Source organism: Pseudopodoces humilis, chromosome 10, assembly GCF_049639895.1.
Source record: "Pseudopodoces humilis isolate 2021_Gansu_Grassland_sample_001 chromosome 10, ASM4963989v1, whole genome shotgun sequence".
Classification (NCBI taxonomy): domain Eukaryota; kingdom Metazoa; phylum Chordata; class Aves; order Passeriformes; family Paridae; genus Pseudopodoces; species Pseudopodoces humilis.
Genome location: NC_142209.1, coordinates 29,455,767 through 29,482,156, shown reverse-complemented (window position 1 = coordinate 29,482,156; position 26,390 = coordinate 29,455,767). Strand labels below are relative to the sequence as shown.

The 26,390-nt window shown below is 42.7% G+C and overlaps 1 protein-coding gene across 5 annotated transcripts in view; it reads right to left on the bottom strand.

Annotated features, from left to right (window-relative positions):
• The window catches only part of PATJ (PATJ crumbs cell polarity complex component), a 137,632-nt gene that overhangs the window by 26,587 nt on the left and 84,655 nt on the right, over positions 1-26,390 (bottom strand). For all 5 annotated transcript variants that reach the window (XM_088060713.1, XM_088060711.1, XM_088060715.1 and 2 more), the window contains 6 exons: positions 21,012-21,103; positions 13,520-13,592; positions 10,830-10,922; positions 6,669-6,740; positions 6,238-6,355; positions 5,519-5,652 (listed from right to left, as the gene is read on the bottom strand). In XM_088060713.1, coding sequence (XP_087916839.1) covers positions 5,519-5,652; positions 6,238-6,355; positions 6,669-6,740; positions 10,830-10,922; positions 13,520-13,592; positions 21,012-21,103 — 582 coding nt within the window. The remainder of the gene's footprint in view (positions 1-5,518; positions 5,653-6,237; positions 6,356-6,668; positions 6,741-10,829; positions 10,923-13,519; positions 13,593-21,011; positions 21,104-26,390) is intronic.

Genomic DNA, 26,390 nt, shown 5'->3' with positions numbered 1-26,390 from the left:
AAAAAAAAAAAAATAGAGAGTTTGCAGTGTACACAGCATAGGACAGGTTATAAAGAATGCATGAGGGTCCTGGATGTGTGTGACACAGGAAGCCAAGAGCCAGGGGTTTCAACCAGCAGCAGCCAGGATCCTCCTGAAGCCCATCCTGACAGGTCCTGCTGCTTTAGTATATCGTTAGCCTAAATTTTATGGTTGATTTACATTCCTGGAAGACACCAGCTCCTTCAAGCAAGGCCCTGCTACGCAAGCAAGCCCTACCATCAGCTAAACCCTTGCCAAAGACCCATCAAAGACATGATTTGCAAAACTTACTGCCCTAATTCCTTTTTGTGACAACTCATGTACAAAGCAGCTTGGGTTTGTCATGCTCCCGCAAGCCAGCATCCTCCTGGAATGATGATGAATCCACCAACTCCATTTTAGCATTATCCAAGCTGGAGTCAAAGCCATTCCTCACAATTTCAAGCTAACTGCATTTTACCACCCTGTCATTAAACTGCCTTCTGGTTTATGAATGTGGGCAAGGGTTTAGGAGGGATTGCATTTTTTCCCTCTCCCAACCGCAGACTCTCCCCCTGCGATACCCGAGCCACGATTAAAAACTCAGGGCTCCCATTCCTGTTTTTCATTCCATTGTTCCATTCATTGTGTGGGGGATTTAACAGCAGCAGCAGCATCCACAGCCCACATATTGCTGGAACCTCCCCAGAGGCCAATATCTCCCTTCTCATTTGTAGTTACAAGGTGAGCATATTTCACTAGAACACTCTCAGTCTTAGCTGCCCTGCATGTCTGTCCATGCACTCACTCAGATGCTGTCTCTGTCTATACCTGATAAAGATATTTTTGCCTGGATTTAAATATAACTGAAGAGTGGGGAGGGTGGGATGAAAGCTCAGCCAAGGGAGAACCTGCTCAGCAACACAGGAGTCCCAGAGCCCTCGCGCTCAGGTAGGTCCCCACTGCTGACAGGCTGCAGCAGGGCACAAAGCAGAGCTCTAGGCTTGGCTTTGGAGCAGGAACAGCCTGGCTTTGGCAGCATGGAGCCCTCACAGGGTAATTATCCCTCGCAGCTCCAGGGGCAAACACAAGGGCTTGAACAGCTGCAGCTTCAAGTCACAGTTTTCCTGATTATTCCCTTGCCCTTCCTTAACAGATGGGGTTTATTCAAGGGATGACTCACCTGGACTGACAGAATGAATCTGAATATTCTTCTGTCAAACTGCATCCCGCTCTCAGGAAGCTCCCCAGAAAACCCTCTGGGCTAACCCAGGTGATCAGGGAAGCTTTTTGCTCCCCAGCTCCAGAGTTACCATCTCTCACCAACTCCTGAGCATGGGAATATTTTGTTATTTTTTGTGTTCCAGTCCCCTGGCTTTGTGGATCACTTTATTTTACAGATGGAGTACCTTAAAGTTTGTTAATTGACTTAAAAGTGCTTTTTATTAAAGTCAGCTGAAAGCAGAAGTACAAAAAGAAAATTTACCACATTTAAAGCAGACAACCCAGTATTAAAAAAAAAAAATCCTGCATAAGAGGTTTGATGTTGTTTACAACAAAAACCACACAGGATAAAGCATATTTTTCTTTCTGTGTAAGGCTGAGATAATGACCACCCCCTACTCCACCTCCAGAGAGCCCTGAGTTACAGACCCTGCAATCTTTTATATCAGAGATGCCTCTTCAGCAATTGATTTCAAGCCTCAGCTGAGCCTCTGAGCCCTCCTCCCTCCCAGGTTCTCTAACCCTGCCTGGAGGAACTCCCCCAAACCAGCCTTGAAACTGCTGAATGCCCTCTGGCATGTCTGAGTGTCTTAATCACCCAGGCAGCAGCAAAGCCAGAGTCAATAACCACCAGTAATCAACTCGACCATCACTAAATTATTCAGCTGGCAGCGAAGCAGTGCCCCCACCCTGCAAAGAAAATGTTTGTATCTTAGAGCAGTGCCTGTTCCATGTGCTGCCAGGAATCAAATTCCAGAAGATTGACTGTCCTGGATTACAGAAAATCATTGCAAGTTGTCAGCTGGGCAAGATGTGGCAGCATTCACCCACCCTGGGATGAGAATGGGGTTTCAGAGATTCATGGGATGGTTTGGGTTGGGAGGGACCTCAGAGCCAACCTCATTCCATCTCCTGCCATGGGACACCCTCCACTAAGCCCTGTTCAACACCCACAGCCTCTCTGGACAAAGCCCACATCCCATCTGGATGAGTACAATTTAAAGCAATTCCTTGATGCTCTGTTCTCTGTGGATTTTAGAAGAAAATCTCAAGGGTGTCCTGAGCCTGTTAGAGCCTCAAACCTCATTTCAGGGATGTTTCTGAAAACACTTCTTTTTTCTCCCCCCTGTTTTAAATTCCCACTCTGAGGTTACTTTTACAAGTTTGATTGGACTACAACCAAAAAAAAAAATAAAAATTAAAATCACAAACTGAAAGCCCTGTGCTCCAGCCAGCTCCACTCTGCACTTTAATTGCTTTAAAGCAGAGGCCATGTGTTGTGTTCTCTCAGGGGTATGTGGGAAGGTGAAATGAAAGTGAGTGAAGAAAAAAAATACTTCATAAAAAATCAACACTTAAAAGAGAAATGAAATAGAAGTACTCCAGGGCTAGAGCAGTCTGAAGATCACCAACATGAAGACAACTCCCAAGGACAAACCCTCCTTGCCCAAGCCTTTCGTGTATCCTTCCAGCTGCTGCTCCCCAAGCACAGAGCCCCAGTCCTGGTTTATAATACATCACTGGAAAGGGTTTGGAGTTTAGGGGATGGACATCTCCTCACCAAAAAACATTTCAGGAGTTAAGACATCACTTTCCAACCTCCTGAACAAATTAACCTCCCTGCTCACAGGCTGTATTTTTCAAGTCTCTACTTGGTGATTCCTGATGAGATTCCTGAGGTTATGACTTAAAAGTTGCACTCTATATTTCATTTTGCAGCAGCTTGTCCCTGGCTGCCAGATTTATTATTCCAAAAGCTGGGCCTGTACATCTTGTGCTCAAGGAAGATATAAAATATTCTGAGAGAGCTTTCCTATCCCATGTGAGCTGCTGTTGAGTACCCTCAGCTCAGCATTTTTAGATCAAGAGAGTTTTAGTACAATATGGGTGAGGCCCTTACAGGCTTGCCTTGTCCATTTTAGACTTGACACATTCTGAGCAGCATTCCTGGCTTCCCCCATGCTGATAAATTACTTCTGAGATGCCAGGAGCTGGGGTTCATGTTCTTCAGGGGTTTGTAGGCACTTCTGCTGAAGCCAATTACAGTTCATTCTAATTTCTCTGCACTGCAGCAAACCATGTGTCTCGGACACAAAACTTCTGCCACACGAGACCCTCAGGACTGATGAACTCCTTTGATTTTGCCTTTTTTAAAATACAGAAGATGTCCACCTGTGTAACTGAGTTAAAGCCAAATGACAGAGAGCAAGACAGAGACATCACTCAGCTCCATGGACCTGTTTTGTCATATTTTCTCTCTAAGCTGTGAAACACAGAAAGACAGAAACTTTCCAACAGCCTTGAGTAGTATTTGCTTTTACTCCTCATTATGTCATGAGAACTTCGTTCCAACTCTTTACAAAAAGTTTTCTGACTCCAGGGCAAAAAATTAAAAAATAAATAAATAAAAATAAGGCATCAAAATAATTTGGAAAAGATCAGAAGCACAAAGTAAACAGAAAAATGGGAGGTTCCATGCCATGCAAGTGGAGGATCTCTAAGGTTTCCAACCCAAACTCTTGCAGGATTCTGTGATCCCACCAGTTCCTACCTTGAGGAGAAGGGTTTTCACAGGCTGTTTTGGAGAAGGAAGTTATGGAGAATCCCAGAGAGGGTCTGTGCACATGGCAAATGGTCAGGTTAGGCTGTGGTTTCCCAAAAGCACCTTGTTTCCTATGAAACACCATTTCTTGCCTTTCAATGAGCAGATTCAGAATCATGAAAAGAAACAGGGACTCATTTTGGGTAAGTCCTGTAAGCTGAGGATCTGAAAAGTGGGGAGTTGGACCTCCTTCCCTTCATGGTTTCAGTTATTGCACTCCAGTGCATAGACTTTTAAAATCAACTCCTAGGAGGACACTTTAATGAATAAACTAATGAAAGCATAATACTTAACCAAAACCATTTACTCAATTTAAAGAATAAAACCCTTTGCATTTTTCTCATCTGCTCTGTAAGGCAGTTATTTACAATTTTCATTTATTTATATTAAAATCTCATGAAAGACACACACCATATTGCATCTGACAGACTGCCATGTATTATTTCCAAATTCCAGTTAAATGAAAAAGCAAGGAGATGACTAACACCAAACAACTTATTTGAATTTACTCAACACTGAGGAGCTTGACAAAAAAAAAAGGGGACTGGGGACAAAACTGTGCATGGCTGGAAAGAGTGAAAACTAACCCAGCTCCATCTCCATGGGAAACAGAGCAATTCACCCCAGCTCTACATAACTGGAGACTGGGATAAATGGGACCAAAAATGGAACTTTTTCCAATTTCAGCTTTAATGCTGTAAAAGATCCAGCCCACACTCTGCAAAACAAAAACTTTCTTTTTCCTTTTGATTTCCTTTCTTCTTTCCTTTCAATTTTTTTCCTCTGGAAGAAGACTACTTACTACATTGCAACTGTCTGTACCTGCTGACACTCACTGCACTTTGATGCTTAATGATGCACCACTGTGATATTTTGTGATATTTTTGTGATATTTTGGGGAAAAACTGCATGTACCAGAGCAGTTCCACTGCCTGGAGAGTCTCTGTGTCAGGGAATTCAGGAGAACCCAGCAAAGACACCTCTGCAACTAAAAAGAAAAGACTAAAAGAACTGAATTTGACATTTGAAAAACCCAGACTGGCTTCTCTTACACTGTAGCAAAGCATCTCTGAAATAGGAATTGGAGAGGAGACAGCAGAGGCAGAGAAGGGTTTAGCATCACTAATTTGCTGAGCTCACGCTTGAACTGACACATTTTAATTCATCTGAAGATAATTTTTTTAAAAAACAGCATATCCAGGAGGCAGATTAAGACAAAAGACACAGAAAACAGTAAAAGATTACCTTTGGTTTACCTCTGTTCTGCAAGGGCCTTTGCTGGCAGGCAGATAAATCACAGTTTGTTTAAACAGCTACTGAGCATTTCTGCTCTCAAGACAGAGGTGTTATCCTTGCTGAGACAGCTCTACCTCTGCAACATTAATTTCTAGTCCAGCTATTCTGGTAACTTTAGCTGCTTCCAACTCCTGATTCACAATGGTCAAATAAAACAAAACACATCTGCAACCTCTGACCACAGCAGAAAAACTACTGAAACACAAACAATTTAAACAGGAGCATCATCTGATCTGGCACAAGGCAAAACCACCAATTTTTTATTGGAGGTTACAGTTGGCTTGTTCTCCCTGTCTTCAACAGTTTATTAGAGTAATTACATATTAAGGGCATTATTATTTTCCAAGTTCTCTTTGTCTTTGTCCTGTAATAAACATGATTTGAACAGAAACTCACCAGGGGAGTGTCTTTTCCCCCCACAATGCTGAGCCCGAGGCCTGAGCGACCCTTGGAGATCTCGATGGTCATCTCCTGCCCTGGAACTATGGGACAAGTTGCTGGATCCACAGGCAGTGGAGGTGGGAAGACACCTGAGAACATCAAAAGGGAAAGAATTAAGTCACACAACACAGTAAGAAAATGAATACCACCACAGGAATTAGCGAGAACAGCTAATTAAGCTTTTGTTTGCTCTCCACTTTAATAAAACTGAACTAGAGGACCACTCTGAGTGACTTCTGAAGTCTCTAAAGCAGAGTGACTTGAGCTCTGGGAATAAATGCTCCCAGTAAAAGCCTGTGAGGACATCTAATTCAGTTTTGACCTCTACAGTTCAGATCATGATGGAAAGGGGTATTCCTTTCAGGATAGATAGAGCCATATTCCAGCACCATGGAATGAAAAGCATGCCCCAAACTGTCTTTCCTTCTATTTCAATTGAAAACAAGATCATCTTTGTATGTAAAAGTCAAGAAAAACAAGTGAAGTCACCTTCAAGCTCTTAAAAACTGTGACAGGAGAGAAAAATACAAACAGGTTATAAAATAACTTAGGTCATTGGATGTTCAAAGAAACAAAACTTCAGCAAAAGTTATCTGGAAAACAAAATGAAAACATCTCTCTTGGGTTAGGGTACTAAAAATACATGGAATGGTGGCAGAATCACTGGCTCCTACCACGGCTGGTGACTTCTGCTTCTGGAGAAAGGTAAGGAGGTGCTGGCTCCAGAGGTATCTCCTGGGAGCTCACTGGGGCTTTTGTGGAAGATTTGGGCTGTTTGATCTGGTTGAGGACCTGAAAGCAAAGCAGAAGCAAGAGAGAGCAGTTATCACCACAGGAAGGCATGGTATGGTGAGGTCATTACCATCAGCTGTTGACTGTTGTGCCTCACTAAATCATCAAAATCAATAAAAGGAAAACAAGCCATTTCCACACATTTAACGAGGAGCCAGTAATTTTTTACATTTCCATCAATAAAATTATTTTAATGTCTTCCCAGTTAATCCCTTCCCCCCATGAATCACTCAGTCTTCAACCAAATAAAACCCTCAGAACCCTCCCTTACTGGATAACATGAACACACAAACATTTTCCTGAACACACATACATTTTCTGGGAGCTGCTCCTCTGTCTCCTGCTGATCTGCCACCACTGGTGTGTCAGCTTTACATTTCACATCCTAAAAAGTCAAAAAAAAAAAAAGCGAGGTGTATTGAAAATGTCTCAACAGCCTCAATAAAATCTCCTCCAAAAATCAGAATGATGGTTCTAGAGAAATGCAGTGATGTTTTGGAGGGACAGGACACAGGGAAGGGCTTCCCACTGCCAGAGGGTGGGGTTGGATGGGATACAGGGAAGGAATTCCTGACTGAGAGGGTGAACAGGCCCTGGCACAGGGAAGCTGTGGCTGTCCCTGGATCCCTGGCAGTGCCCAAGGCCAGGTTGGAACAACCTGGGATAGTGGAAGCTGTCCCTGCCATGGCAGGGGTGGCACTGGATGGAATTTAAGGTCCCTCCCAACCCAAAGCAGTCTGGGATTCCATGATTTCTCCATCTAAGTCCATTTGTACCAGCAAACCAAGCTGAAGCCCAAAACTTCAAAGAGGCAAAGCTGCTGTGAGCACAGGGAGTATCAGGAGTTATCAACATCACAGCCCTCAGTTCTGAGGGCAAGCAAACAGGAGGGGTTTTTGGGGAGGAGATTATCACACATGCTCTGGGTTGCTCCAGAGCAACAGGAAGCTCTGGAATGACTGGAACAGCAATTCCCAAGCTGAGTGCAGGGACCCCTCAGTGCCCACAGCAGAAAGGGGCTCCAAGTCATCTGCTCTGCCCTCCCCATCCTTTTTTGGCTCTGCTAAATAAAGCAACTGCTTAAAATGCATCCTCCAGCCTCATTAAAAAGATCTCCAACAATGTACTTCAATCACTGACTCCACTTGTAGCCTAATTTATTTCTGTACCTTTTCTTTGTAATGCACAAAAAAATATTTGTATCTCCTACTTCTCCAACTGCTTCCAGGCAAGGTACAGTGCCCTCCCTTGTTAGCTCTTCACTAAACTTAGGCCACTTTGATCCAAGTAATAGTTAATTTTCTCATCCCATATTTAAAACCCCTGATAAACAGCCTAGTCTGCAAAAAAAAAAAAAAAAGTACCAACTTCCAAAGATTACCTCAAATCTTTTTCAAATATTCAAAAGTTACTCTGCACCTCAGAAAGAATTTCTAATTACGATGATAATTTCTACATTAAAAAAAGGTAAAGAGAACTGTAGGTAACTCAGCTTGGAAATACTGGCCTTGTTTGCTGGACTTTTATTATGTTAAAAGATGCCAACCCCCCCAGGATCCTTTTTTTTGCCCCCCTTGAATTTTTTGCTGAGCTTGTTGCAACTCTTCAACTGCAATTATTATCCAAAAAGATAACAGGAAAAAAGATAAAGTGGTGATCTCATTGTATTATCAGAGGTGTCAGGGGAGAAATGGGAAGACTGCTTTGTCATTTTCTGAGAGATTGTTTTAATGAGCAATGAAAAATTACTTCATACTTCCCTTTTTCATTGTGATATGTGACTAAAATCTGAAGCTTCATCTTGCACCACAAGTAAGCACCAGGCACCACCTTTACATCTCCCTTAACTGAGGCTGTGCTAGAGGTACCTGAACAAAATGAGCACCAAATACACTCAGCATTTGTCAAAAGCCTGCAGCCCAACTGGTTTAATCAAATTCAAGCCCCTCAACTCCATCCCAAAGCACTTTTACACAGCCTCTCCTCTTTGCCAGTGTTTCAAGGATGTGTTTTCTGTTTGTGGTGAAGACAGATTATTGTTCCAAGTTCAAACCTTTAAAGGCAAATTAATCCATTCTCACATACCATTTTCACTTTGTCAGATTAACTCTTCCAAGAGCACAAAAGCCCCCTCCATCAATTCTTTTCCAAGGACACCTTATGGAAAACCAGATTTCTTCAACCCCCAGAAACCCAGGACCTTCCATGAGGCCACCTCAAACTCCAGCTAATAAACACACAGACTTTGCCTAACACTTCCACTGGCTCCAGTTCAGAAACAAAGTTGTTTTCCTTCCCCTTTCTTATCATCCAAGCCTACAGTGATGTCCATTATAAAACTTTATAGCTTTTAAAGTGATGAAGTGACAACAAAGAGTATGTTGTGAGAGACTGACAAATTTATCAGCAACAGATGAATAGAGAATGACGTGAATTTTTTAACTTTCCTTTTATTACAGCTGTCACTTGGTGAGACATCCTGCCCATGCTTTGAGCTGTACATACTTGTGGAAGATCTCTGCTGATAAGCACATACTTTTTATTTACTCTGTGAACTTGATCTCACTTGTTGACTTTTACATTCCTGATTTCTCCTGGCACATGACTGAGAAATTCAGCAACAATGGTGAGGTAGCACTGAGGCTCTGGTAGCAACATCATTCTATGAAAAACAAAGCACTGTTTTCTTTTGCTTCCACAGTCACTAGAAGACTGCAAGACAAATCTCCCTTCCCAAAATCACCAATTCCTGTTGTCCTGCACTGCAGAGTCAAAGCCTTAATGCCAATTGTGCCTACAAACCCACTCCCTTCAGGCCAGAACCATCAGCACGCTCCCAAAACTGAGATCCACTCAGAAATATTTCCTGTGTAGTTTTAAGATCCTGATGGTAAGAACACTCTGGCATTTTGAAAAAATGGTTTTTGCCATTATTTTTCACCCATTTATACCCCTAAAGCAAGGGCTGGCCCAACTGAAGGCATTATGGAATGAGCAGTTTGGTCTACAGGGATGCCAATACTTTTCTGAGTGCCTCCTCTTACCTCTCTGCCATTGCTCTGTTTTGGACAACTCTTTTTCTTTCTTTTCTTTTGCCTTTCAACTTGTGCTCTTTGGCTTCACAGTTCCCTTCTTTCTTGCTCCAAGTCTGAAAAGGAGCTGCCAATATATTCTGGGTTTCCTGTGGTTCCAGAGGCATCTTCCCTCCACACCTACCTTGGATTGCTGCAATTTCTTTTTCCCATTAAATTCACCACAGCCTACACCTAAAGTTCACTTCTGTGTAACATATTTTATGTATTTTTATTTCCTTCAGTCTCTGAGCAATTTCTCACTTCACCTTGCAATCCCTCTCAAATTTCTTGCCAAGTTGAGCAAGAACTCCAGTAAAACCAGGTGAATGACACCTGCAGATACATACAGGGGAACTCTGATTCATTTCTATTCCAGCCCATCAGAGGAATCTGCACTGGGCTATCAAACAGCAATAACTCAAACTTTTTGTAATCCATTAGGGACATAAATCAATCCATGGGTGATTAATTCTGATGCTTGAATAGCACATAACACTTCCTAACTCTTGGAATTTGCAGACTCATTAATTGAACACTCACCAGCTACAGAGCATTATGTATATTCAATTCCTATTTGCAAACCCCAAGACACTCCTTGCAAGAGACATGATGGAGCAGGAAGAAGGGGAAAAATATGAAGAAATGTCAGGTTTTCTTAGCTGAGGACACACAGCAAATCCTGCTCTCCTTGAAACTGCAGTAGGCAGCAAAAAGACTCTCTCAGCAAATTCTGAGGTATCTCCAAGTTAGTCATGTTTAGTGTTTTCCACTTTAAACTTTTACCACAGTGTCCAAACAGAAGAGATCAGAGCTGCACCCTGAAGGACTTTCAGATTCCTGATAATGCATGATCCTGACCTATTAAACAACAAAAAACTCCATCTGAATCAATGAGCTCAGTATTTATTACAGTGCACACTGACAGAACCACATTAAACTACAAGTTATGGTCCTAATGCAGAAATCACTGAGAGCAACTCTGTAGCTGTGTTATTCAGGAGGCAAGACTAGATTATGATAATAGACATCTTGGCCTTAGAATTTATGAAGCCATGAATATAAATGAGAATATGATTTACAGACCAGGCTTTTTCTAAAGTTTGTCACACATGGATGGCAGGAGTGGAAAGGCAATCCTCTCACCAAGAACTCAAGAGAGGGCCAAAATGCTCTGTGAAAACTCTTATCTTGGTATTTTAACAAGTTATACCGAGTGCTCAGTTCACAAAAACAGGCTGTGTATGTAAAGCTGAGTTTGATTCTGCTTTTACACGTACTGAGTATTATTTGACAAAGGTGCTGCAACACTCCAATAAAAAGGCAGAGAAAACCAATCAAACCCCGTGAGCCTCCACATTCTAAACTCAAATCATCATTAAATATTGCCTCAAGTCACTCACAGCTTTGTTGGATTCCTCATCAGTCAAACTTTTCATGACAACTTCCAAACTCGGGTCTTCCTCGCCACTGGGAGGTTCGGTGCCACCGTGGTCCTGGGAGAAAGGATTGACAACAGCTTTTGAACAGAGCTCTGGCCCCCCATAACAGCTAAACAGAGAAACTAGACAGTTTCACCCTTTTTTGTTGGGTTTTTCAGACAAGGGGCAGCGTGACAAGGTAGAAAGATCCACAATTAGTCTCCCAATGTCAGGGGGCGAATGAGGGATGCAAGTCTGGGACAGCAGACCCTGGTCCTCACTTGGCTGACAAAAAGCACCATAAAATATTTCCAAAATTGCCCTTAGGGGCAGCTCTGGGGCAGCTTTCAAGGCCAGACTAATCCCTGTCAGCTGTGAAAGCTGTGGACTTGGAATGAAGAGCCTTTCTCCAGATCTCTGTCACACACTCAGCACATCAAAGGAGTCCCAGTTTCCTTCACACAGTCTGAACAGCTTGGGAAAATCATGGAATGGATTGGGTGGGAAGGGACCTTAAAGCCCATCCAAGGATGGCAGGGACTCCTTCCACTGTCCCAGGCTGCTCCAACCTGGCCTTGGGCACTGCCAGGGATCCAGGAAGCCTCTCTGGGCACCCTGTGCCATGGCCTCAGAGGGAACAATTCCTGCCCAAGATCCCATCCAGCCCTGCCCTCTGGCACTGGGAGCCATTCCCTGGCTCCTGTCCCTCCATCCCTTGTCCCCAGCCCCTCTCCAGCTCTCCTGGAGCCCCTTTAAGCTCTGAGCTCTCCCTGGATTTTTCCCTTCTCCAGGTGAACATTCCCAGCTCTCCCAGCCTGGCTCCAGAGGGGCTCCAGCCCTGGAGCAGCTCCGTGGCCTCCTCTGGACCCTGGACTCAAAACAAAACTGTTCTGAACTTTCATCAGACATTTCACATTTAAGCAAATAACTCAAATGTCTCGACCACCACTTGAGTAGACAAAGCCCCTCTGTTCACAGTTGCAAAAAAATACCTCATTCTGCGGCTTTTTGGTGATTGAGACTTCCAAAAACATATTTTGCAGTAATTAATATTTAATATACTCTGTTTCTGGGAGCTTGCCCACAGTATCACACCACAACACAGCCTTATCCTGTCCTGTAAGACCCTGAGTATTTACTGTTTATCACTTTTCATGCAACAAAGATAAAGAGATAAGCTGCAGATAAAGAGATAAGGATCAAGAGATAAGCTGAAGAAAACTAACACAATGATCCGTGGTAACTATGGCACCCTGATATTCCATTCCACCAGCCAGGCTGTTTAATGGGATCTGACAAGTTACATGTAGGGTGCATGTAATACACAATGTTAAATATTTATGTAGTATTTCAAAGATATTTGAAGATATAATTTCAAGATATAAGGCTATTTTTTTCTTTATTTAAAGAGAGGAAGAGCTGCCAAAGAAAGCAATGTAAACTTCTGTATAAATCACTATATTTGGTTATGTTGATTTTATATAAAAATAAGATACCAGCTAGAATTAAAAACTTGCATTTACTTATAAAACAAACAATGTAAATAGTAAGAATTTGCCATTAATGCATGAAACTCAGCCCACAAGCATCTACCTCTAAAGGCAAAGACACACTTTGGTAGAGTCTAATTACAGCCATTTGACCACAGTACAGAATGTGCCTAAACAAAGCTTTGTGATTCATCCTGAAGGCACAAATATTAAACAAAGCTGGGAACAAATGCAGGTATTAAAGAGTCAACAGAATCAAAATGAACTCTGTGAAATGTAATTTATAAAGCACCAGCTGCACCTGGGACACACTGCTGGTGAGGAGGAGAGAAGGAAAAGCCAAAGCACTGTCCAAAAATGACTGAGATCCAAATACAACATGAGCAGTTCTTGCTCTGTACAGCTCTAGGCCTGCAAGGAGCAGCCATCAGTGGTAACATCATCTGGAAAACAACAGCAAGAGTGCAGACTGGAGATGCATCCAGTGCTACCTCCCGTGGCCCCGTGCTGAGGGATCCCAGCCACACTCATGGAAATACCAGGAGTTCAATGCACGTGAATTTATCGAGGCAAGACCAAACCCCAATTGAATTACAAAACATCTTCTGCTTTATTAGCTCAGATAGAAATAGAATTAAAAAGCAGCAGCAAGGCTAGCCGTGTAGTTTATCCAGAAAATTTAGTTACACGATATTGAGATGTCAAAATGATAACGAGTGTGGTGACTGCAGGGATTCCTCCTGCACAGGGGAGCAATCAGTCTGCACTGGGGCTGAGGGAGCAACAAGAATCACAAAAAACACTGGCAACATTACCACACTTCGACTGTTTTTGCTTTGGAAGATTATTCCAGGCAAAACTGCCTCGCCACAACTACTCCAGCTGAAAAAGGAGCAGGACAGGAGGTGGCAAGGTTTTAATTTGGAGCCTTCCTCTTCCTCCTGTACAGCAGTAGCCTGTTTAATACCTGCTGTTAATGGCATGCAGGTCTGTCAGTAACAACCAGATCAATAAAAAAGAGACAGGGCAAAATAAGCCTATTAGGCCAAGTCTCTACCCAATGCATTTTACAATCCTGGGTTTAATTAGACAAGGTGCTCGAACTTATCATGAGCTGCTAATTATGATTAATCTATCCAATTTAGCAGTCTCTAATTAAAAACAACATCCCACAAACCTTACCTCAATAGCAGAGTGGGAGCCTGAAGGCAGTGGGAAGGGAGTGACAGCCATCTGGTTGACTGCATCTTCACTTCTGTACAACACATCAACAACACGTTACACACCAAGCCAGGGTGGACAAACTTCTCCTTTGAGTTGGTTCTGCTCACTAACAAAATACCCCCCCTAGCATGACAACTGTTTCTCACCAGAGTCAGTGTTTAGAAAATCACTTCATTTTTGCTCTGGTTCCTTGCTCCCCAACAGATCACATCCCTCCATGGGACCAGAGGAGGCTCATCTGGGACACACTGACGTCATGTCCTTCGGAAATCTCATTTTGTGTGGATTGTCAGAGGATGCAGTTGGAGTTTATGGTCTCTACACATCCATAGATGTGCTCACACTCACATACAAGTTGGCCTCTTTCAATCATCTCTACATCTGTAAACTGCTTATTTATAATTTCACATTCATGTTACTGAAATACAATACCTGCTCTAATATCACAGATTGCTTTTTCTTTTTTGTTCATTTTTGCTGTGGTCTTTTATAAGATTCAATGTAAAAACTTGGAAGAGATTTTATAAAATGCAGGGAGAAGAGGAGATAAACACTGATTCTCCCTGCATAAAAAGTGAATTATTTTTCCAAATGTTTATGATCTACGACATCTTTCTCTCTCTCTTTAAAACACCCCTGAAGTTGACATCAGATTACTTTGTATTTTTATTTAACAGCATTCTGCCTTGCTGATGTTTTTCCTCAACTGCCATTTAAACTGATTTGTTTTCTGGAATTAGCTCTGCATTTTTTTGGTCTCTATAAAACAAAACCAGGTAACAGATGACTTCAGTGGTATCATTTAAGGCAAATCATCACAGAGTCACAGAATGGTTTGGGTTGGGAGGGACCTTAAAGCCCATCCAGTGCCACCCCTGCCATGGGAGGGACACCTCCCACTGTCCCAGGGTGCTCCAGCCTAAATCAGCGATGCTGCTGCTTCCCAGGTACAGTTCTTAGATAAAAGGAAGTGACTTTTCATGGCTCTTCCACGTTTGATTTCTGGTCCTCTTTACTCCATTCCATGTTGCTGTGACACGAGCAGAATTTTTTCCTCTTTAATTTCTGGAATAAACTATTAGACTATTATGCGTTTTAAGCACATTTTATGGAAGTGCCTGAAAGAAAATAGTCTCATTTTCCCCCCTGGAGAGTTAAAACACATGGAGCTAACATGTTCTGATCACTGAGAAATAACACTGTGAATCAACAGCTCCCAGCACAGAATGGGACTCACAGGCACTTGAAATGATTAATCCTGCAGGCAAAGGTTGGTGAATTCATTTACTTATCTTCAACCACACAGCCACACAATTCAAAGGAGCTGGCTGGGTGCTGCTCAGAGCTGTCCTGGCTCCCAGCCTCTCCTCCTGGCCCTGCTCAGAGCCTTGCAAGAGTGAGAACCCAGGCTGGGAGCGGGCTCGTGGCTGGAGACGTGGGGCCAGGACAGGCACAGAACCAAGCCCATGAATTTCATCAGCATTCCACAATTTCCAAGTGTGTTTTACCCCACAGGGTATATCGGGCAAGGACATTTTCCCTGCTCTTATCTTCGTGAGACATCAATCTCATTACGGTTGGTGCTTTTCTAACCTACAGGAATAAATCAGCACAGGAGAGGCACAGTGATTTTGTGATTTTTCCTGGACTGCAGAGGTTTTCCTGACAGTAGTTTATGTGAAGTACAATCAGCATGAAAACCAACCCCATTCTGCAGCCCACAATGTAGGCTGCATGCTGTGCAATTAGGAGGAAACATGGAAATAAAGAGGAATATATATATATATATATATAAACTTCTGTGAGAAATACTCTAAAAATTGCTAGACAGAAGCTTCATGGCAAACTGGGGCGTAATTAATTATCCAAACTAGTTTTCACTTCATACACACACACCTTTTTATTTTTTTCCATCAGTGGGGAAAAAAAATCTTTATGCAGCTTTAAGGGGATGGCCATTTTTATTCCAAACAATAAAAAACCAGTAATGGTAATTCCCCAGGGGAAAAAAAAAAAAAAAAAAGGCAAAAATACAAAAAACCCCAAGGTTATGCAGTGTCACAACTTGTAATCTCCCCCTGCTAGGACTCGTACATATTTAAATACTTTAATGCTGCTTCAAAGGAGAATGCTTCAAAGCGGAATCAAAGCGGGAATATATTTTAAAGTGACAGATCTAATAATAAATTGCTGTTTCTGCTCTCCACTTCCACAAGTGTCCTCAACTAAAACATGAATTTATTTATGGCTAAAAGGAGCAATCATTTTCTTTTGATGCAGGGGCAGACAGCTTAGAAGTCTGAACATCATATTCAAATTACAGTGACTGCAGACGAGCATTCAACGTATTTGCCAATAGTTGCTCCTGAACCACCTCCAAAAAAGCTGTTCCCAGTTACTGGTGCTCAATAATGCTTGGGGTTAAGGTGTCTAAACCTTCACACAAGGTAAAGTCTTCATTCCTTGTAACATTTTACTTCTTTCTAGTCTAAACAGGACCCCTGGACATTCCCCATCCTGTCTCACCAAAAAATAAAACTTCTGATGTTTTCCTCCATCTGCACCTTAGCAGCTTAAGCAAAGGCAAATACATTTATTACTGACTTAAATACCACAAAAACTCGGTACAGCAGAAGCCTAAAGAGAGCCACATGCCAATATAAATGCAAAGGGAACCCTCATTCCATGCTGCAGGAAGGAAGCCTGAAGGGAAGCTGAAGTTGGGTGCTGGAAGGCAAAACCAAGAGAAATCCCAAACCAGACCCACTCAGAGGGGCAACCCCAGCACCTAAATGATTTAATTAATCACAGGACACACTGAATTGCTCTCTGGGGGCTCCTGACAACTTCTGACTCATCACAGACGTCCAGATGTCCCCTGGATGTCTAAACCAAGGGAGAAGAACCTCCTGCCAAAATATCTGCAGCCACACAGCTCGTCGACACTGAGAGAGCATTTGACAGCAGCTTTGCAAGGGGCTGTGGATGCTTTTTGTGGGAATACATCAGGAATCAGAAGAAAAACCCAATAGCTTGTATCAAGTGACACAAAATCTTAGACAGAACAGAGTTGTGGAACAAGGGAATAAATGTTTCCTCTGCAAGGTGACACCAGGACATAAAGTCTTGGAGATTATCGAAAGCTTATATTGTCCACATCCTGCTTGTTAAATTAAAATAAAATAAAAATCAGGATCTTGTATTTTCTCAGCTTTGTCTTCCCTCTAGAAGCTCCTTAGGAAAAGAGGAGCTGCAGGAAAGCTGCACACTGAGCAGGCACGCCGAGTTTCTCCTCCAGCTGGGGCAAGGCAGGACCTTTGTGTTGTGCATTGTCCTGAAAAATCTCTCCCACAACAGCAAGAACAGTCTTGCTCTGCACTTCCTCTCCATCCACTCCCAATTACATGGGAGCCAGAGGCACACAGGTATTTTAAATGAACCACTAATGTTCATATAAGTTGCAGCTTAGGTCATCAAAGGTTTTGAAGGAGCCCAAATTACTGAACTTCCTGAACCGTGCGCCTGTTCCCACATGTGTACGACAGAGAGGAGGAAACAGCTCTGGAGAAAACAGGAAAAGTTCAAACTTGCACACACACAGGGCCTGGCAAGGGCTTATTTTTAAAGCTTTCCCACATGAAAGAACCTCAGCAATCAAAGCAAGTAAAACCAGGAGTTTATACTCTTAAAATATGGCCAATTATGTAGGTTTGAACAAATGTAAAAATAATTTCTAAAGCACGGCAGTAATTTGAGAGTGGCACTAAACATAAGATGCCACTTCTAGAGGCTCTGAAAGAGTCAAAGTCACAACAATGGAGAGTGTTGAACAACCCAGCCACTCCCCAGTCCTTGGAGTAGAAGGATCTCTCTCCTCTGCACATCACCATAAATAAGAGGAGATTACACCTGGAAATGGAAGGAGGGGTTTGGTGACAGATTTGTGGGCTTCACAATCCCACCAGCAGGAAGCAATAATATCAGAGCAGTGACTGCAGAGTGGGAGGGCTCAGGACAGATAACAGATGGTATTTAAACCCAGAAAAATCCCTCACTGTTAAAGCATTTTTCATGGTTCATCACAGCACAAGGCAATTTTCTTTTGAGGGATAAAGGTAGACCAAAGAGTGACTCACAGGACTGAACACAATGGGAGGATGGTTTGAAATCAGTGGAATTCACTTTGATTCAAGCATTCAGCTGTATTTGATCTGCTTATTATACCAACACTGAAGCACCAAACCAGATTAAAGGCAGTTAATTGAGCATGGAAAAAACACTGAATTTGCTGAATCATAAAATTCTCACTGTAAAAGAGCATTCTGATGTAAACTGGATTTCCTACTCCAGATGTAAAATCTAATTACATTTTTTCTTTGTGCATGTTGAAGGGATGGACTTACAACACATGAACAAAACCCACAATGGGTAGAAGAAACTCATCCTGTTTTGGGAACTGGGGCACAGACACTCCTAAAAGAAGCAAGTCCCTTTCTCATATTATTACCTGGCTAATTCCTGTTGGAGAATCAGAGCAGGAATTTCAAAAGGCAACCAAGACATTACATCCCTTATTGCCCCTGCAAGAAGGAAAGTGACACTATAACTGCAAATCTTCTAGATGCTCTTAGAAGCTCAAGTAATTAATGAGACCACTGGGAAACAGGGCTGTGTTAAGACCTCTATTTTGGAATCTGGCCAAAATCAACTGTTTTAAATGATCATCATCAACTTAATTGAGGAAAAGATGCTCATAAAGCAGTGAGAAGCCTTCAAACATAAGGGGGTGTCTGTGATTCTCACAACGGCTATTGAGCTGTGTCTCATCAGCAAAACTTCCAGGAAAGGGTGGGAATGCAATTGTAACACTACCTGGGTGTAAAAAAGTGTGAATAGAATTTTATAGCACACATGGTGTAAAGTCAGGATTTTAGCAAAAAGTCAAAAAGGCTGAGTGTACCTTTTATCCTTTATCTTTGTCTAGAAAAAGAAATAAATTTGGGGTTGGAGCTGGATAATCTTTAAGGTCCCTTCCAACCCAAACCATTCTATGATTCTCTGAAGTTATTTAATGATGGTTATTACAGCTCTCACAGAAAGGCTTTTCTGTGCCCAGGAATTTCTGGGCTTCTTTCACAACTGATTAAGGAGTTTATGGAAACATCCCCCTGCCCTGCACATGAACCAAAACACTAGGAATGGGAAAACCTGGATGCTGTTTCCTGCTTCCAAGTGGAAAGCAGCATGCTTATCACTCAGCATCCTGCATCTCAGGGAAAAAAGGCCTCAGGGTATCAGAGAGGGCACTTGGAATAGCCCAAAAACCCCACCAGTTTGGCTTTTGTGCCCTGAATCAGCTCAGTCAGGACCTTTTCAGGCTGTGGATTGACGTGTTTCTGGAAAATTATAATCAGATTTTTCACTGGTGAAAGGAGAATATTCGTATTTTTTATGAACATGAAGACCAAATTAATTTTCCTCACAACTCCTGCACTCCATGTCATTTTGCTGTGGTGAGCTGTGGTGCAACGTAGCCACAACACATCCAGAGGCACAAAAAGGCCACAGCTCATGTTTTCACTCAGCAGCATCCACTGGGTTTGTGGTCTGAGGGAAGCTCCAAGACAGACTGGGCTCATGGAACACAGTTCGCACGAGAAGAGCAACTAATTCTTGTTTGTCCCTAAAACCCACCTTCAAGAGAGACAAGACTAATTTGTCTCTGCTAGAACTCGACCACACATCAAAAAACAAGGGACATTGGTTTTCTCCCCACGTTTGGAGCAGTACTCCTGTTACTAAGGACATTCTCCCAGTGGGAGAATTCCCTTTTATTGCTGTTCCAGTGGCTGCCTGGAACAAACAAACCCATCAGCTGTCAGTGTAAGGCCAAGAGCAGTGACAAGACGTCGTGCTCTTGGGAAGACGAAGTTTAAAACCTCAGCAGCAACATTTAAAAGCAGAAATTGTTGGGGGTCTTTTTAAAACTTTTGAAATGGTAACAAGAATCACCCAATGCTATTTCCAGTATCTATTTCTAGGATTTCTTGAATATTTGAAATAAATTTTTGCCTTGAAACTCACAATGCAAAAAGGAGAATCTTAGCTAAGGACCTACATGGCCTTTGTGTCACAAATACGATCCAAAACACACACCAAGGATCTCCAGTCCATGGGAAGTGGATCTGACAGGGCCCATTCCCTGGAGTTCTGCTTGGAGCACCAGGGCAGCCTGCAAGGAGCCCCCACTCTTGGCCTGGGCTTCCACAAGTTGTGGTTTTGCCTCTGGAACCTCCAACCAGACACTTTTTCCACAGACAATTAAATAATGGTGAGTGAGCTGTGGGACGTGACGTTTAATTTTCAATGACTGTGGAAAGGAACACGGGAGCTGCAGGCAAGAGCATTAATCTCCTCCAGATCCTCTGAGGTGCCAAGGATAGCAGCTCATTCCTCACGGTGCTAATGCTGCTCTTCCATCATTTCTGGGCACGCTGCAACAGGCAGAGCCGTGGCAGTAAATGTACACATTTATATGCATTCACCCACAGATTATTACATTGTTCACAGGGAGGCTGTGGATGAGCCAGGAATATAAAACAATATCAAGTATGATGTGTGTGTTGGTGGGAAGACCATCTCATAAAGTGGCATGGGGGTAAGTGCCCAACAGAAGTCACAGCTGGAATTTATTCATAAATACACATCTCTGAAATTCCAGCCTGTTAAAGCATGTATGAGCCCTGGGAAAGAGGCAGCTTCTTCCCAGACCTCCTGCCCAGGGTCAGAAGAGCAACAATTCCTGAACTACTGAGGGAATGAACGCAGGTGTCTTTAATTCATGTACAAAGAAGAAAAATTTTCATGCTTGGAGCAAAAGAAAAATGCCCACATGTAATTTTTATGCAGATGAAAGGATGTTTTAGCATATTCCCTCCCACACAATCCATCCCAGGGCTCCTTGGCAAAGTCAGGCCTCCCCCTCTGTACAAACAAGCCCTTGCTCACTTTCAAAATCCTCTTTTGATGCCCACACAAAGGTATCCTTCAGATTTCCACCCAGCCTGTGCTCCATGTGCTCTCTCCCAGCAATCCCAAGCCTCTGCACCATTCCCACTCCCTCCTGGCTGGATGAACATGCTGCCCTCTCCAACCCTGTGCTGAACCATCCCAAAGGAAGTTGTGGGAGAAGCAGCTCCAAAGCCCAAGAGGAATAACTCAACTTTTCAGCAGACACCCCTAAAATAAGCATTCATTTCCATTAATTTAATTTTATTTTACATTATTATGGAGAGCTCTTCAACTGTTCCAAGAAGAATAGTCAGGGAAAAGGCTTATTCACTTCAAAGAGGACTGAGAAAGTTCAGCAAGTGCAAAGCAGGCTAAATATGTAAATATGTCATGGAATAGGCTAAAGTGCAACAAAAGTTTTGATGGGAACAGTTCTTACCGTATGAAAACCAGCTTGACCTTTGATGGGGCAGTTTTAATGATTGCAGAAGCATTCTGGTGGCTTCTTCCATACAATATCTGATTGTTTATCTGTTAAAAGAAAATGATTTTCATGTAATTGGAGGAGTACACCTTGTTCTAATTTATACCACCGAGAGTTCCAAGTTTACTGTGGGATAAGGAGATAAGACTCAAAGAAAATGTGGTCTCCAAATCTTGATCTATATAAAACAGGAACCAGTGCAGAGCTAATTTACTGTTATTAGTAAACCACAAACGAGAGAAATATTTTTATTTTTTTTCCCCCACAGAGATCCCTTGAATGGGTTTTAAGGATTATTCCCAGATTTTTGGAAAAACAACTTGATCTGAGGAGAATCATAGAGATGTGACAAGAGCACAGATGTTTAGACAGACACTCCTGCACTTTGCCTGCAGGCTCTGGCCATTCAGGAAAACTGGCTGCTGAGACTGTGCTGACTCCTCAGTTCTGCTGAAGGAAGCAGGAGTGGGAGTCAGGGAGATGAAGGACAATTTAAGGACGTGATGCTGCATCACTGCTGCTGTGATCTACACCCGAGGACAGCAGCAGACACCAAGCACTACTTTGGACACAAGGAAATGCTGCAGCTTTCAGGGGAAAACAGCCTGGCCACGACATGACCCAGGTGGGCAGCAGGGCCATGGCACTGGACTGGTCAGCAGTGGTGTGGCCACAGCACCAGGGCAGTGACCAACCCCTGTGGTGGGCACTGCTGAGGCACCTCCAGTCCTGGGCTCAGGTTTGGAGTCCCCAGTCAAAGAGGGACATGGAGGGGTGGAGTGTGTCCAGGGGCCCCAGGAGGGGCTGAGGGAGCTGGGAAGGGTCTGGAGCCCCAGGAGGGGCTGAGGGAGCTGGGAAGGGTCTGGAGCCCCAGGAGGGGCTGAGGGAGCTGGGAAAGGGGCTCAGCCTGGAGCAAAGGAGGCTCAGGGGGGACCTTCTGGCTCTGCACAACTCCCTGACAGGAGGGGACAGCCGGGGGGTCGGGCTCTGCTCCCAGGGAACAGGGACAGGAGGAGAAGGAACAGCCCCAAGCTACACCAGAGGAGATGTAGATTGATATTTGGGAAAATTTCTCCATGGAAAGGGTTGTCCAGCCCTGGCAGAGCTGCTTAGGGCAGTGGTGGAGTCCCCATCCTTGTAGGGATTTAAAAGTCCTGTGGATGTGGCACTTGGGGACATGGGGCAGTGGCAGCCTTGGCAGTGCTGAGAGAACAGTTGGACTCTGTGTCCTACAGGATTTTTCCAACCTAAACAATCCTATGCCTCAATACTGCAGTTTTTTCCTCCCACTCTAAATTTACAACATAATATTTACATTCACATTTGATATACCAATGCTGCTTAAAACAATAATGACAACAGAGCCCAGGAACAATTTAGTCGTGATTACAGAAGGAATTTTTGTTACTGCAGATGTTTGTATTGGATTCTGGGTTTGTGATCTTAGAAGGATTTTTTTTTTTCATTCAAGAAGTATTAGGCAAAGTCTCCCACTCCTGGTGTGAGATGGGCTAGTCAGACACATTAGGAATATTCACAAATCTTATTTTCAGTGGGTCAAAACATGATACAAGTTCATCAGTTAAATAAGGACAATGCAAGGACAAGAATAATCCCCCTAACACTTGATTACTGATTGGGATTGAAGTGCAAAACTTTTACCTACTGAGTCTTTTATTGTACAAAGAGAGACCCAAGAAAGGTCTAAAAGGAAATAATATCACCATTCCCAAAGAGTTAATACAAGGTTCTGTCTGCAGCTGCCATGGTGGAAAAGGCAGGGTGAGAATCAACATCCTGGGTCATGCTTCATTAATCAAACATCAATTTAAAAATCCAGTAGCAAAAATGAATGAATGCTCAGCTGCATTCCGGCTTCAAGCTCAACTTGAAATTTTCAGTGAATTTGTTGACTTAATTTCTCTAAGTTTGAGAATAAATTGTTCACTGGGAATACTGTATGCTTTAGAAATTGTTTGGATTTAGTTAAATTACCATCAATTTTCCTAAACAGCTGACTTCTTAGATTAAAATTTATAGTCTTTACTCTGGCTAAATTAATCCTATTCACTACATGTATCAAATAGTCCAAAATTTAATTAGCTGTGAGCTGGGTCTCTAAGTTATAATTATTTAATTACTCCAAAATGAAAGCATAATCAAAGTAATATATCTCCACAAGGTTTTGGACTGTCCTACAGAGTTATTACACCATTCATTTTTTTTCTTTTTTCTTTTTCGAGTACACTTTATTTTGAAAAATAGATTAATGCTCCATTAGCTGCAGATACCAGAGTGATGAGCAAAACACCAAAGCCTACTTAAATAAAACAAAACAGAGAACATCTAGGATTTCAGAAGAAACACCACTTTAAATCTTTCAAATTAAATAAAGTAACACGTCAGATTAACCAAATAGTACTTTGGGAGTCAAAACCTATAAATCTGTGCTTTACTTTTTGCATTAGAGATTAGAAAAGAAAAACAAAGCCTCGACTAAGCAAAAGAAATAAACTGATCTAAATCAACCTCAACTCTTCTTTAAACGTCTCTTTCCATAATTCCTTGGAAAGTCAGCAGAGCTCAGAGAAAGATAAAAACTTGCTGCAGGTATGAGGTCAGGTCAGCACACAAGTTCAGCCTTTAATGTAATCACACATTGCCTTATGGCAGATTTAATCACAGATCCCAAATGTACTGTTGCCTTCACCTACAAGAATTTTGGTTTACAGTTTCATGCACTGAAGTAGCAGAAAGTACAAACTCACTGAAATCCGAGCTCCCGAGTTCAGAGGAAAAAAATCTCTGGGATTGTTTGCTTCTCAAACTTTAATTTGCAGAAGAGAAACATTAGATATGGATATTAAAATAAAAAACCCAACCCACACTGTTTTTACTACGTGGCAATAATAGAAATCCATAAAATTAGTATCATCTGATTTTTATGAAAATCAAGTTAAATGATACCCCAAAGCTAGTAAAAATACTAGCTTAGCTTTCTGTAATAATTATTTCTTTGTACAATGCACTGGGCTCCTTCTTACCACAGGAATTGTAACATTTCAAGATATAACCAGACTCTCTAAAACAATGGGGAAAGTTTCAAAACCTTTTTTTATCAGTCAAATTTTATATACTGAAACCCCATAAAGTACACCAAGCTCCCAAACAACAAAAGCATGAGGAAAAAATTGGAGAGAAAAACTAATTAGAACGTGAATTTCCCTCTCCTCACCAAATTTCTTGCTGGGCACATGTTCAAACATGTGCATCACCTAAAGTGATCAACAGACCGTAAAATCCGTAAGGACAGAAAATATCCTGCTCTGAGCTGGCAGCTGATCCCTGTGGTTCCCCACCTGGGGAGTGTGGAGAAAGGACATTGGGAAGCCACAGATTGCCTGTGCCCTCCTGCCCAGCAACCTCCCCCTCCCAGCTTTACCTGCTGCCAGCTTGAAAATCACAACCCCAAAAACCTGCAGGCAAAGCACACGGAGAAAGGATCTGCAGCCTCTTCTGAAAAGAACAAAAGGACACTGGAGCAGTTTGGCCAGAGCAGCTGGGGCTGCCCCATCCCTGGAAGTGCCCAAGGCCAGGTTGGACTGGGTTTGGAGCAGCCTGGGATAGTGGAAGGTGTCCCTGCTCAGGGAATGAGATGAACTTCAAGGTCCCTCCCAATCCAAACAGTTCTGTGATTCTGTTCTGTGATTCCACAACAAATAAACTGAGAATTAAATGCCAATTCCCCCACATCTTAGAACAGAAATGGCATTGTGAGTTTGGCTGGGGAGCTCATTTACTTGGGCAAAATACTGCTGTATCTATTATATTATTATAGCATAACTTCTATTTATCGAAGCACCTTAAAATAGCAATAAAAATGCATTTAGCACAAAAGCTCTCTGGCTTTGAGCTATGACAAAAATGGCATAAAGAAATAAAATGTAATAATTGTCTCTTGGGCAACAGTCCAGAATGGACAACAGGCAAACTTTTACAGCGATTTTTGACTCTGAACACTGGCTTTTACTCTTTCAAGAGGTGCTGTGGCCTCACAGAATAAAACACAGAAAGGTCTGGGTGGGAAAGGACCTTAAAACTCATCTCATTCCAACAAGCATCTATCACCATTGCTGGGGAGGGAAGTTCTTCCCTGTCTGCTTTCACTTTTCAGATCTTAAAGCCAGTTTAAACCAGCACCTGCACCCTTCAGCTGAAAAACTCAACATCCAAATGATCCTGCCCCATCTCCATCAAGAGATGGCAGAACACCCCAACGTCAGTAATTCAGCATTAGAGGGCTCTGAACAGCCTGGTTTATTAATAGAGCTCAGTTGACTCTCTCATGGGGAGATGATAACAATAATAATAATAATGATAATAATGGTAATAGCAGGGTGGGTTGTTCAGTGTGAACAGAAGCTCCTGACAGGACAGGCCCATGCAGAGCTGAGGAGCAGCAGGACTCGAGGCACAGGTACAGCTCCAGGTGAACCTGCTGAGGGCCATGCTGGGCACAATCAGCCCCAGGACTGAGCCCAGCCTAACGAGACACGAAGCAGTGCAGACACCTGCACTAAACCAGCATGAGAGCGAGGCAGGAGCACCACAGATGGTTCCTCTGCTTGCAAAAAGAAAGGAAAAGCAGAACTTGTGTCCTGTAAGAAAAAAAATTCTTTTGCGCAGGGGACCAAATTCTGACCCAAGTAGTTTTCCCACATGTATAAAAGTAGTTTTCCCACATGTATAAAAGTAGGATGAAAGGGCCTTCTCCCCTCAAAAAGCTGTTTTCTCCAGCCACATACCCATCCCAAATACATCCCTGAAGAGGTATTAAAAAATAATGATCACATGAAGGTTTCTTACGTGACCTGCATTTCCCTCGATGTCAGGTTGTGAAAACAAGCCAGGATCATGCCCCCAAAAGGCTACTGCTGTTTGCAGAAGCTAAAAGTGAGCTGGTGTTTCATTAGTTCAGCAACGAAAGATTTTATGAATAAGGAGCTGAGGCAGTCTGGCAGCATCCCACATCCTTCAATTGAATCCAATCAAACTCCAGTTCAAAAGAAAAATGAACAGGTAATATCTGTCTGTGTAAATGGCCATCCCATTAACCTGAGCTCCATCAAAAGCCACAGGGAATAATCTGCACACCCTGCAGTGGCATCCTCAGCATTAATGGAGCAAGACTGCCCAACTGGGGCATCCCAGGACAGCCCAGAAATGCCAGAGGCTTCCCAAGATGTGAATCCCTTCTCTTGCTGAGACGTTCCAGTATTGAAAACTGAGGTGTAATTAAAGATGCAGGTGTAAACGTAGTTCAAACATGCAGTC